Source organism: Falco rusticolus, chromosome 6 (genome assembly GCF_015220075.1).
Source record: "Falco rusticolus isolate bFalRus1 chromosome 6, bFalRus1.pri, whole genome shotgun sequence".
NCBI classification, from domain to species: Eukaryota; Metazoa; Chordata; class Aves; order Falconiformes; family Falconidae; genus Falco; species Falco rusticolus.
This window is the reverse complement of record NC_051192.1, coordinates 11,030,907-11,044,608: the sequence shown is the minus strand read 5'-3', so window position 1 is coordinate 11,044,608 and position 13,702 is coordinate 11,030,907. Positions and strand designations below refer to the sequence as shown.

Below are 13,702 nucleotides of genomic sequence, written 5' to 3'. Positions count from 1 at the left end.
TAAAAAATCTTGCAGCATCTGCTAGTTTGAGTAACTTTTTTGGTTTTCTTTTTTTTGAAGTTGAGATTTCTATGAATTTTTTTTTTCCACATAGGTGTATTACTATGTATCACTAGGCCTGATGTAACACTACTGCAGACACCCAGACTTTGTTTTTGATCAGGATGGTTTTTTCAGTCTTTTGTGTCTGTTCCTATGTATATGAGACACTTTTTAATCAGCTGTGAAAAGCTTGGAGGCTAGGCTGAGAAGGGCTATATAGTGGCTGAATATTGTTTCTGCCCTATTATATATTTTAATATAATCTCATTAGAAGTATGTGAAAGTATTTTTGTTAATACTTTGTACGGTGTGCGTTTATTAAGCTCTTACTTACACCAAACATATTTTGTTTAAAAAGTATGTGGAATTTATTGCTAAGATGTCCCTGGAGTAGAAGGAAAGAATAGAAAAGTTGTTACAATATAAATTAGACAATATTTCAATGGGGTAATAGTGAGTTTCAATCCTTATTCCAATTAAATCACCTTTAAAATCAGTTATTATTAACTGGCATTCTAGTGGAAGACCTTTCTGGTGATACTCAGGTGGAACTGTATTTTTCTCATTAAACTACTATCTAGTTAGATTTGTCTGCACTCTGATTGTTTTTGTGGTAGTCCTCACGAATACCTTTTAAATTCTGTCAAAAATGTCGGGTTTGAATGTTAAAATAATTATCATAAAAACTTTAGTGAAATAAGTTGGCATAAGTTCCTTTGCAGATTGTGTCAGTTTTATTAAAATGCTTGGGGTCAAACGACTGTGAGACTTTCACTGTAATGAATCTTATGGGCTTATGTTTGACTTAATAAACACAACAGCTTCCAGGTGGTATTTTTGTTTTAAATCTATGTTCTTGCTACTTAGGAAAATGGTTCTCATTTCATAATGAAAGCTGGTATTTGTCAGCTGAACTTTTTACTTCGCATTTTCAGAGTCCTGTGTTTGACGCAACCAGCAAGCTGGAAATTATAGCTCAAGAAGATAAGACTAAATTACTGAAAGCTGCTTTTCTGCAGTTCTGCAGGTAGAAATTGCACTTTATTTTTGAGGATTTGTTTGTTTGCCCTTCTTGAAGGCACACTGATATTTGAGGAAGAGGTTGTCTTGGTAAAGATACTCTTGTGCTGTTTTAATTAAAGCTATTTTAATGACATATGCAAATATTAGGAAAGCATTAGATATGTCTTGGGCTAGTGAAGAAGTGCTAGAAAGGAGTGGACTTCTATAATCTCAATGACTCTTTGCTTATTCTGTGTAAATTCTGTTTAAATTCTGTAAATATGGTTACATTACTGCCAGTGGAACAAATTTGAACTTTGTTATTTTGTCTTTATTCTTTAGTAAGTAGTGTTTTGTTGTTAAGAAGCATTCTTTTCCTCATTTTTATTTGCATAGCTGTTTTCAGTAATACTTTCAAATATGTTTAATTACTGTTTATGCGGCCATGAAGATAACTAGCGTGGCAGATTTTGTGGAAGGATGCTTTCTTTTTTAGATTGACTGATATGGGGGAATGGGAGTGGAAAAATACATTGTTCATCAAACTCCTGATTCAAGTAACTTGACTTTAGGAGGCGTGCAATGCCTCTGGAAGGTTTGATGTTGAGATGGATGATGTAAACAAAGGAGGAAGAGGAGATAATCTAAGCCTACATTAATTATATTTAGAGGGGATTGTTTTTGATGTATATTTATTAAAAAATCAAGCCACAAACCCTCTTAGGACTAATCTCCTTAAAGAGTTAAAGCTTGGAAAGAACAGATTTAAGGTAGCAGGAAGCAGGAGTGCTTTTGACATAGAGCTGCGTGTGAGACAGAAGATTGTAAAGGGTATTAGGCACATACAGTAAAGGATATCAAGAGAAGATCTGTAAACATGCACAGGATTTAGAAAGAAAATCTGTATGTATTCAGAAGCGGACAGGTCAGTAAACAGAACTGCTGCTGAAGATGGCTGTACTCCCGAGGTGACTGGAATAGCTAAGGTCTGACAGCGCAAATAACGTATGGAAGTTGGTATCACAGAGGATGTGGACAAGGGGGTTGGAAACAGGGTCAGATGAAAGTAGGAGGTAGTAAGGAAAAAATGTGAAAAAGTATGGAAGCTTAATGTTATTTTCATTAAAAGTTGGGTTATATTTATGAAACTAGAAGAAACTAATAATTTGGTGTGTTTAGTATTGATTCAGATTTTTTCCAGGAAATGGTATGCTAAAATGACTGGAACAGTCTTCCACAGAACAGATGCAGCAATGGCCTGTCCAGATGGACAAGCAGTTGATGCAGAGCAAATAATGGAAGGTTGCGTAGCCAGTGGAAATCCAAAGTCCACCGGCTGTGCAGTGAGCACAGTCAGCTTTACAGACCTGGTGATCTGTACAGGGGATGGGGTGTTCTGGGGAAAGATAGAGTGGACCCTTTTTGATGTAGTGACTAATGGGTTGAAGGAGGTAAGAAAGTCCTATATAAATCCCTTAGAAACACATGTCCTGCAGAGTAGTAAAGATGAAGACTTTCTTGTTTAATACGAGATTCAGTATATTCCAGTTTTTAAAAGTATTCTTTGCATTAGTAAACCTTTGTGCAATTTCTGGGTGCACTGTTGGTTTTTATTTCAAGACATCTTGGTCATGTAAATATTCAGACTGAAAGCTTCATGAAAAATACAAGCATTTCCAAAATCAGATAATATATTGGAATCACAGTATCCATTCTCAGTCAGAATACTGTAACTTTTTAGTCACAAAGTCAAATCAGTGCTTTTTGTGAATATTGCATGCTTCTTAAATAGAATTCTTTAGTATAACTTCATACCTTGGAGCTTTGAGTATTTGGATGCTTCTTGCTCATTTACTTACTGACCTGAATAGAACAGGATTCTTTGAAGTTATAGCAAATAAGAATAATACATTATATTTGCTGAAGCATTTTCCTGAAAATTTTCACTTTGTTACCATTTATGGGAGCGATTACATTTCTTGAGAGGATTTTAAAGCAAGCAATAGAAATTTGGTGACTTGGCAGAGGCATCCAGACTTAGTTCTATATGATGGATCTTTTCTTTTGAATAATAATAATAATGATGATAGGGGTAATAAAATAAATAGTGACTTGAAACACTTCCTGGCTTGTGCTTTTTTTTGTTTTATAAATTGTGCAGTCTTCTTGCTTTAAATGAATTGGGATACCTTTTATCCATAATTAGTTTAAAGAGAGTCCAAACAATGCTTGATGTTTATAATCTGAAGCACTTCACAAAAAGCATATCAGAAAATCCTAATAATTGAGTGGTTCTTCTTCCTATAATCCTATCTATTGTTTTTATTTCGTAAACTTTGTGTTTCTTTTATACAGGAAAGATATAGTCAATGCACAAAGCATGATAGTTGAGCTCTTCCCAAGTAATGCAGATCTGGATCCTGATGCTGAACTGGATAGGGCAGTGACTCAGATCAGTGTGGACTTAATGGATGATTACCCTGCCTCTGATCCAAGATGGGCTGAATCTGTACCTGAAGGTAAACATAACGTGTTGTTTGTAAAGTTTTGTTTTGTTTTGGGTTTTTTTTTGTGAAAAACTGTCTGTATTACTCTAGATAAAATTATAATTTAAGCTTGCAAGGAAGGCATAGGTGTCCCCGTCCTTCACCACCACTAGATACATTTTGAGAAAGGCTAAAAGGAGCATCTTACGAGACTACCAGATAAACTTGCAGTCTACTGCAGTTATTCTTGACTTCATATAGTGAACACTAACAGCAAGGAAAACATACTTCTGAGAAGGGTACATTGTGCAAGGAACAGATGGTGTCACTTTGGTGTTTCCATGATTCCTTGGATAGTTCTCAATTATTTTCCACAAATAGATATGTTAAGAGAAAGAATTTATTTGCTCATGCTTAGCTCTTTGTCAGCAGCTGCACAGCTTCTTGGTAGACTTGGATCCTGGTGGGGCATTGTTATTTATGTCTGCCTAAAAAAGGACTAGAGACATTTATTTTGGAGTACTTGTATGTAAAGGATTAAAGCAGACATGTTTTCAGCAAGAAACTTTTGTCCATGCTTCCCTGTCTCTTACGAGCAGTGTTAATTTGAAACTGTATCCAGGACCTCTAGGCAGCAGTTGCTAGTTACTGAGCAGAGACTTAATTTGAAAGTTCATGTAATAAATAGTTGGATGATGCTTTCTGCTGCTGTTTCTGCGTGGCAGACAGTTAGAAACTGTCAGGCATCAGATCCTTAGTATTTTCTGAATCAACTTTATTTTTAATTTGGCAGCTTATCTGCATTTGTTCTTGGCTAAAGCAAGAAGTGAAAATTCAGATCCTTAGTATTTTCTGAATCAACTTTATTTTTAATTCAGCAGCTTATCTGCATTTGTTCTTGGCGAAAGCAAGAAGTGAAAATTGATAGCTTCTTGGAAATAGTCTTGCTAATTTTGCTCATAGTGATAGTTCTGAGTTTTTGTGTCTTGGTAGTCTTTTGGTTTAAAGTGCACAGAATATACAAAAATTCTGGAATAGGAAGATAACTTGGGCTCTGGAGAACTCTGCTGAGGTGAAATACTTTTGAGAATACTCATGAAATCATAGAATACCAGGTTGGAAGGGACCTCAAGGATCACCTGGTCCAACCTTTCTTGGCAAAAGCACGGTCTAGACAAGATGGCCCAGCACCCCGTCCAGCCAGATCTTAGAAGTGTCCAATGTTGGGGAATCCACCGCTTCCCTGGGGAGATTCATTCCAAAGGCTGATTGCTCTCATTGTGAAAAGTTTTCCTCTTGTGTCCAATTGGAATCTCCCCAGGAAGACTTGTACCCATTACCTCTCGTCTTTTCCATGGGACTCCTTGTGAAAAGGGGGTCTCCATCTTCTTTGTAGCCACCCTTTAAATACTGGAACACGGGGATAAGGGCTCCCCTGAGCCGCCTTTTCTCAAGGCTGAACGAACCCCGTTCTGTCAGCCTTTCCTCTCACGGCAGGCTTCCCAGGCCTTTGGCCATCTTTGTGGCTCTTCTCTGGACTCGGTGCAGCCTGTCCACATCTGTTTTGTATAGCGGGGACCAAAACTGAACACAGTATTCCAGGTGTGGCTGACGAGTGCCGAGTAGAGTGGGATAATGGCTTCTTTCTCTCTGCTGGTGATGCCCTTGGTGCTGCAGCCCAGCGTCCTGACGGCTTGCTTTGCCGCAGCAGCGCACTGCTTGCTCATATTGAGCTTGCTGTCCACCAGGACCCCCAGGTCCCTGCCCACAGAGCTGCTCCCCAGACAGGTGGATCCCAGGCTGTGCTGCGCTCCTGGATTATGTTTTCCCAGGTGCAAGACCTTACCCTTGTCCTTGTTGAACTTCATGAGGTTTTTATTAGCCTGTTCTTCCAGGCCATCCAGGTCTTCCTGCAGGGTAGCTCTCCCTTCCGAAGCATCCACTTCCCCACTCAGTTTGGCATTATTGGCAAACTTCATCAGGGCACACTTGATCCCATCATCCAGATCACTTATGAAGATATTGAAGTGTTGGGCCCAATACTGATCCCTGGGGGACCCCACTTCTGTCAGGTTGCCAGTTTGAAAAGAAGCTATTTGCCACCACCCTCTGAGTGCAGCCTGTCGGCCAGCTCCCCACTCGGGCCACTTTTTAGATCACAAAGCATCAGTTTCTCTAGGAGGAGGCTGTGAGAAACCATATCAAAAGCCTTGGAGAAATCCAGGTAGACAATGTCCGTTGCTTGCCCCACATCAACTGAGCAGGTTACTTTGTCACAGAAGGCAGTCAAGTTTGTCAAGCATGATTTGCCCTTGGCGAATCCATGCCGGTTTTTCCCAATCGTGTGCTTCATGAGGAAGCTTCCACCATCCTTACTGACACCTTTAAGGTCCCGGTTGCCTGGACAGAAATGTTGGCTGGTTTTTCAAATGCAAGCTCGTTTGAGAAAGACGAAAAATAGGGCCATGCTGGGCAACCAGTTTTGTGCAGACAGCGCAGAATCAATTAGGTCTGAATGTGTGTTAACGCCTTATTCTGTAGTAGCTGTGGTCTAGAGTATAATAGATTTAGCAATAGCTAGTCCACAATGAAGATAAAAATTTGAATCTGAATCTTACTACGACTTGAATAAGCTGGTGAGCTGCTATTTTAGCAGCAAAATAATTGACCACTTCAGAATAGTTGTACTGAACTAAAGATACTCGATTTCTTCTAAATGCTTTACTTCAGATATGGAAGAGTTCAAAACCCACATTAAAAATAGTTGGTAAGCAATATATAAATGTGTGTACATATATTTTACAAAAGTACCAGTGCAGGAACACTGCAGAAATTTATAGAAATATGTTTACCTCGGCGGCAAAAAATTGGTTACCCAGAAATAAAGTTATCAAGGGCTCTGATCTAAGATATTTCTGTTTTTAGAAGCAGCAGGTTTCAGCAACACATCTCTCATTCTTCTTCATCAGCTAGAGGATAAGACAAAAGCACATTCCTTCTTCATTGAGTTTCTTCATCAGGTAAAATTCTACTGTTCCTTTGGTATCAGCATACACCGTAGATTATATTGCCTTCAAGTAATTCTTCTAGAACAGTGTTTACAGTGCATGTGGTGATGTTCTGTTTTGTTTTTTGTTTTGTTTTTTTGTAAAAGGTTGGTGTATTTGAACGCCTGGGCAGTTTTCCAGTCCGAGGGGTGCCGATGGCAACTCGATTGTTGCTCTGTGAGCACGCAGAGAAACTAGCAGCAGCTATTGTGCTCAAGAATCACCACTCCAGGCTGCCTGATCTGGTGAATGCTGCTATACTCATCGCGTTAAACAAAAGGGAGTGTGATATTCCACCGAGTCTTACCCCTGCAGATGTGTTCTTTCGAGAGGTAAGAAACCTGTTATTTCTGAATTATTGTGTAGCCTCACATATAGTAAAAGTTGCAATGCTTTAATATATTCTTTGAAAATAATTTGACTTTACAGAATTTCCCTTTAAATAGGGGTGGTATGGTAGTATTTTCCACTCTTTAGTGTACGTATTTCTTTATGTCTGCAGCTGGAACGTGAATTCTGAGAAATCTCATGTAGCAGAAGTAAAGCTGTTACGGTTTCCAACTAACCAACATGGATAAGCAATGAAAAAGACAAGTGAAATTCTCTGGCCCATCAGAAGATGTGTGCTAAATTGGCACTTTTAAGGGGTGAACTGAAGAGTATGAAACTTTGCAGATAGGGGAACTGCTTTGAGCTGTCCTGGATGGAATTTTATCAATTCAGTCTCATAATTTTTTGGTTTTTCGAACATTAGTAAATCTAAGCTAGTTCTCAGTTTGTGCCGCTTTCCAGTCAAGCACCCAGTCTTTCTTTCTTCCTTTTTGAGAAGAGCTGTACACAAAACATATTCTTAGGAAGTTTTTTCCTGTAGAGGACAGTAGTTGCTAATGGAGAAAAATAAACAATTGTCAGCTATTTTAAAGCAAATATGTTATCCACTATACTTTTTCTAATGAAGATTCTACTGACCAATTGTTTCAGAAGATGGAGGAATATCCTTAATAAAACTTTACGGAGTTGCCTTCAAGAAAAGAGGATTTTTTTTTTTTTTTTTTTTTTTTTTTTCCATCCAGAAAGAAAGCAATAGTATTCTGAGTATTGTATGAAATACAAGCTGGTGATTTCATTATCCGTTTGAGTCGATATCTTTTAATATTTTTGGCTGTTGATGTGGGTTTCTACTAATATTTGTTTTTCTGTACAGCTCATAACTTGGTTTTCAGGTATCAGCTGGTAGTGGATATGTTTGTGTTCAGTGCAGTTTTTCTTTGTATCTTGAAGGTGTCCCAGATAGATTCCATCTTTGAATGCTTACTAGAAGAAGAGGAACAAATCCTGAAAGATACGCCTATCGAATCAATTGAGTGGGCCCAGATAGTTGTCAATGTGAACAACATCATTAAGGTAGAGAACTGCATTAACTAAGATGTTTGTGGAGGGGAAGGTAAATACCAAAGAGCACTGAACATGTTGAATGCAGCAGATCTGAGTTACTGACATGAGAAGAAAAGTGAATGCAATTTTCACATGTCCAAACACATTAGGAAGGAAGAGGTGGTCTTGTGCAGAATTAGGGATGTTCCTTTTCTTCCTGAGCCACTGCTGAAGAGAGTTTGAGAAGTTGCTGCATTGTTGGCAGTTGTGAAAAACCTGTTCTTGACCACTGAGGTTTCTTGCTCAGTCAGTGTATGCTCTTCTATACAACAGGGAAAGTGGTGTAGAAAGAAGGGGGGATATTAAAAGAACATTTCAGAATTAGGAAAGACAACATCTTTTACGGTCTGTGTGTATGCAAGTGGACTTTAAAATACTTACATCCTTGCCTTTAAATAGGACGTGCTGCAAGCTGCCTGTCAGTATCGTCAGTCTAGAGCCTCTTTATATAAAACAGGAGAGCTTCCAGAAAGAGAACCTGAATATATTCCATGGACAGGTGAGAACTTATTATTACTACTTTATTAATTATCTGTCCTAAACAAAAAGTACTTTTCATGAGTTTCAGAACACGTGAATTTCCATCTGAATGTTAAAATTCCTGTTAAAAGCTGCTACAAGGTTTGTCAGTAGGAATAGGAGAAGCTAAAAGCTTCATTTGGGGAGTGAAATGGAATTAATCAATGAACACTGATTTTGTCCAGTATTGATGATAAATCTTTACAACTGGCATTGCAGATTATTTTTTTTTGTATGCACTGGTTCTGGTTAGCAGACCTATTGGGTACATAACATTAAAATGAATCATAAAATATGATCGATCTATGAATGTTTTAAAAGGACTGATGATTCTCTGCTTCTTTAAGTGTGTTCTGCTTTGATGATTTAATAACGTGAAAAACTATCAGAACAAACGTTTGCAGAAGCAAGCACTTTCCAGCTGGTGTTTAAGCTTCTTGTGGCCTTTATGGCCACAAAGGCCACACTCGTTTCGTACTCCCAAGATAAAAATCTTTTGAAAAGCAGGACCCATGCAAGCTGTTTTGGTGTCTTAAATCATCTTGATGACTACATCCAAGTATTTCAATCAGGTTAACATAAGTTGCCTTTTTCCTTTTGTATATTCTCTACTTTGCTTACAGATTGTGCAAGTGATTCTTTTCTTCTGAAAAACAGCTGATATTGATAGTTGACTGTGTACATCTGTGTAGTTCGGGGGATGGTTTTGTTTCTGGTCCTTTCAGTTAACTACATTTTGGCCAAATTAAATATGTAAAGGTGGATGGGAGTATGTGTTTGGGTTTCGGGGTTTTTGTTTGCTTGTTTTTTAATAGTATTGCTTTGATTTTTAAAATTAAAATATTTACTTGCTTTCTTCTAATTTTTTTAATTATATGTAGTAACGTTATACATCAGCATAGGTTCCTGTCACGATAGGATTATTGTTTTAATGTTCACTGTATTGTTTTCCCAAGCGTCTAGTGTCCTTCGTGCAACGGTAATACGTCAGCATGGAATCATTCTGAAGATGGTGTATCCCCAGGTGGACAGCAACCTCCGCAGCATTGTGGCTGAACAGTTGGTGGCACTGCTGGATTGTTTTCTAGATGGCTATGTTTCTCAGCTGAAATCTGTGGACCGTCCTGCTGATCAAGAGCGATACAGCAGTCTGGAAATGGAGTATGTGCAGAAAAGATCAGAACTCTTGTCTCCTCTCCGTAAGTAGTCTGTTTTCCTTAATGCAAGGGCTAGATGTTCCATTTGATGAGGAAATTACACGTATCTGATCGAGTAAATGGCATCTGTGTGTGAATTCTATTTGTTCTACATGTTTGCCTTCAGAGTATAAATGATTGGTTTTATGATTTAATGAGATACTTTCAAAGTAAAAACAGATAGAGAATCGCATCCATGACTGCTTCCATGCTAAGAAGACACATTGCTGCTTCAATGTTTTTCTTCTGCTTGTTACATTTTTCTGGCAGGAATTTATCTTGTGCTACTTGGCTGAAAATAGTCTATAAATGGATTCCTGAACGTTTATATTGTTGCAAGTTGACAAACTTATATGCCTGAAAGCTTTCTTAGTGTGTATCAGGAAAAAGTTACTTTTTGAATCTGGACTGTTTAATAATCAAACCTGTTGTTTAACATGTCACATGTGGTCCAGTCTTCAATGAGTAATTGACAGTAAAGTCCCCTTAAGTGGAAGTAACTTGGAGTAAATACGTTTTAGTTACTTAATAAAATTTAAATTTTTTAGACTGAAAATAACTAGTATAGATAGAATAATCTGATCACTGCCTCCTAACATTCTTAACCATTAAGAAAAATCTCTTTAAACTGTCATTCTCAGTTTTACTGACGTTTGTGGGCTCTGCTAGTTTGTAAATACATTTTATATCATTATGTTAAATCTAAAGCTCATATTTCCTTACAAACAAAATTGAGTATTCTAACTGTCACGGATTAACTGAACCAAAAAGAAAGAGTTTAATATATTTTTAGTAAAAACCCATTCTCTTTACATGTTTTGTTTTATATCAAAAGCATTTGCCTTCTGCTTTTTCACTTTGTGTCATTAAGTGGCTTTTAGTACAGATACTAAGTCAGGGGTTGAATTTTCCCCCCTGCCCTCCAGCACAAATAGCAGATGATGCTAACTTTCAGTGAAAATAGGATATTTACAGGCCATTTAGTATTCTAAACTTCTCTTCTTCCCTCTTGTAGTGGGGGACAGAGATAGTAGGTATGTGAGCTTGTACGTGCACAGGGTGTGTGCGCAGTCGGTTAATGTCTCTCTTGCTGTATATAAGTAATCTCCATGACCCGAACATTTGAAACGTTTTATTTTTTCTGATCTCCGTCCTTGGTCACCTTCTTACGGTCAAAGATGAGCTTGTTTGATGTAACTTTTTTTTCTTGGTTACTTAGTTTCCCTGGGGCAGTATCAGATGGCAGCTGCTTTAGCAGAGAGGTACTGTGACTTTGATATCCTGGTGCAGATGTGTGAGCAAACAGACAACCAGGCCAGATTGCAACGTTACATGAGCCAGTTTGCAGATCAGGTAACTCTTTCTTTATTTCCTTTAGATAGTGTTTTATAATAAGTTTGCACCTGAGATGTTGCGGAAGCTATTATTACTTTGGGATTTTGTTTTGTTTTGGGGTTTTATGTATCTGTATTTACATATACATACAGGGGAAATGTGGAAAATTGAAGTCAATGTTCACTGTGCAGAACTCGGTGGAGTATTTTACCCTGAGGCTGTAAAGCAAGTCAGCAGAAATATGGGTGCTAACTGTATGGGCAGCGGCTTTTCATGGAACTTTGGGTTTTGTCTCACTCTTAAGGTCTTTCAGCATTTTGTGACTTATTCACTGAGGTGCTGTGGTCAGTGTACTATTGTTTTATTAAACTAATGTAATAATAAATATAATCATAATTTCCAAAAGAGAAGGTGCCATTGTTAAACATGTAAGTAGAGAAGTAGTTAACAGTAGGAATGTATGGGTGTTGCTGTAGTCTTATTTTATTGTCCTGCTGAGTACTTGTTGGACATTTTTTCCAGTGTTTGTTAAGATCTGGTGTAAAAACTTCAAGGTGCGCTGAAAAACTGGGAAGTTTAAGGAAAAGGCAGTAGAGACTACTTGAAGTGAGGGAGACTGGGACAAAATTTTCCTAATTGGAGAGTTGGTGAGATCAATTTGTTTAGCTTTCCACATGAACCATAGAAAGAGAAATCCTGCAGTCTACACTATAAAGAGGGTACAGAAAGGTTGTTACAGTAAGAAAAAGCAAAAATATCAGTAATGGACAGAAATTATAGTGAACATTTTTAATATTGAGGCTTAAATACTCACACTTCCAAAGAAGGGGATGCATTCTCTATTTCTTTTCTCTTGGAGTCCTTTGTTTTAAAGGAAAAAAAGACTTTCTGAAGAGAAGTCACTGTGGCAAATGTAGAGCTGAATAGATCAAGTGTAATGGATAGAGTATCAGACTGATGGCCTCTTCAAATTTAATTTTTTTAAATTGTTAATGTAATTAAGATTTAGCATAGTTCTAAAATTACTCTGAAAAGACTTTCTCAAACATAAATCCTGATTAGTTATTTCACATTGAAGTTTCTGAGGATAAAATAGTGTGGGGTTTTTTTTTTTAAAAAAAGGCCACTTTTTAACGATGACTGAGAGAAGTTGTAGGTTCACTTGGAGATAGGAGGGAATGTTTCAAAAATAGTGGCAGCAGAAGTAAACTTACATGTGAAAGGAAACAGTAAGCACAGAGTTCTGAGAGGGGCAAAGGAACAGGTAAAAAACTGAAGTAGAATTGTGATTTATGTGATAATCTGTTTCCATTCTTATGTGTTAACATGAAGAATTTGTATCTGGCGCTTCCTTCACTGCCATTGAAGGTTCACTCCCATTGAAGGGTGCCCTGTGTATCAACATCTGTTGCAGAGTAGCTCATAAATTCTTTAAACGCTGTTTCTATCAGGACTCTTTTTCATCAACATCGTATTTTTGTGTGTGTGTGTTCTTGTTTTGTTAAGCAGGTTCTTACCATGTTCTTACCAACTGTGTTCTATGAAGCATTTTGCCTTAGAAGAAAAAAGATATTTAAATGTGACTTTTAAAATGTGTTTGTATTCCTGTTATCTTCAGAATTTCTCAGATTTCCTGTTTCGGTGGTATCTAGAAAAAGGAAAGCGAGGGAAGCTGTTATCTCAGCCTATTGCTCAGCACGGACAGCTGGCCAGTTTCTTGCAAGCTCATGAGCATCTGAGCTGGTTACATGAAATCAACAGTCAGGATCTGCAAAAGGTAGGATTTCTTAAATACAACCAAGCTGAAATAGCACATATTAAAAAGGTCAAGTATATATTCAGGTAGGCAAATTATCTAGTTATGACTCTTCATCATCAAAAGACCAGTTATCTAAATGAGTTAGGGGAGAGATGACACAGATTATTAATGGAGTACCAGAATCTTCCCTCCAGGCAGCATCTGCACCATGTAATGGAAGTTAGGGCTGCTTTTCATCCCTGGTTGGTGACTGATACGTTTTATCAAGGAAGTTTTGTTTGGCTGTGTGATCGCTACTTTGATGGAATTGGGGGCTTACAGTGAATATCAGTAGCATTATCAGATTATCCAGCAAAGGAAAAACTGAAGCTTGTCTTTCAAGACTTTGAAGCAAAGAAATTTGGAGGTATCACAAAAGAAAAAAAAAAACCCACAGAACTTTTAAACTATGCATGTAAGAGATTAAAGTAATCAACACCTTTTTTTAAAGTAGCAAATGTGCATGTGGATAGATTTATGTGACATTGTTTTTAAACTTGATCCATTGTTGCCTTGTAGGCTGCCCAGTTATTCTCTCCCTGCTTCCTGCTGGTCAGTCTTTCCTTCCTTCTGCTAGACTTGTGAATGTATTTCACATTAGAAATAAACTGTTTCTAAACAAAAATAGCTTCTTTCAATCCACGTGCACATTATTTAACTGTGTGCAGAGCATGGCAATGTTTATCCTACTGCAAATTATAGGCTGATAATACTATATGCCCTTAAAAAAACCCCAAACAAACCAACCCACCCAAAACCAAACCAAAAACAAAATCCCAAACAAAATAAAACAAAAAAACTCACCCTGAGAATATTGTAATATTCCATTGGTGTCAGCTGAGA

At 37.6% G+C, this 13,702-nt stretch overlaps 1 protein-coding gene across 2 annotated transcripts in view; it reads left to right on the top strand.

Annotated features, from left to right (window-relative positions):
- NUP133 (nucleoporin 133) overlaps window positions 1–13,702 on the top strand; it is a 37,716-nt gene that overhangs the window by 13,434 nt on the left and 10,580 nt on the right. For both annotated transcript variants that reach the window (XM_037391839.1, XM_037391840.1), the window contains exons 12-20: window positions 978–1,069; window positions 3,400–3,563; window positions 6,456–6,550; window positions 6,685–6,909; window positions 7,859–7,981; window positions 8,411–8,510; window positions 9,487–9,729; window positions 10,946–11,079; window positions 12,680–12,838. In XM_037391839.1, the coding sequence (XP_037247736.1) occupies window positions 978–1,069; window positions 3,400–3,563; window positions 6,456–6,550; window positions 6,685–6,909; window positions 7,859–7,981; window positions 8,411–8,510; window positions 9,487–9,729; window positions 10,946–11,079; window positions 12,680–12,838 (1,335 nt within the window). The remainder of the gene's footprint in view (window positions 1–977; window positions 1,070–3,399; window positions 3,564–6,455; window positions 6,551–6,684; window positions 6,910–7,858; window positions 7,982–8,410; window positions 8,511–9,486; window positions 9,730–10,945; window positions 11,080–12,679; window positions 12,839–13,702) is intronic.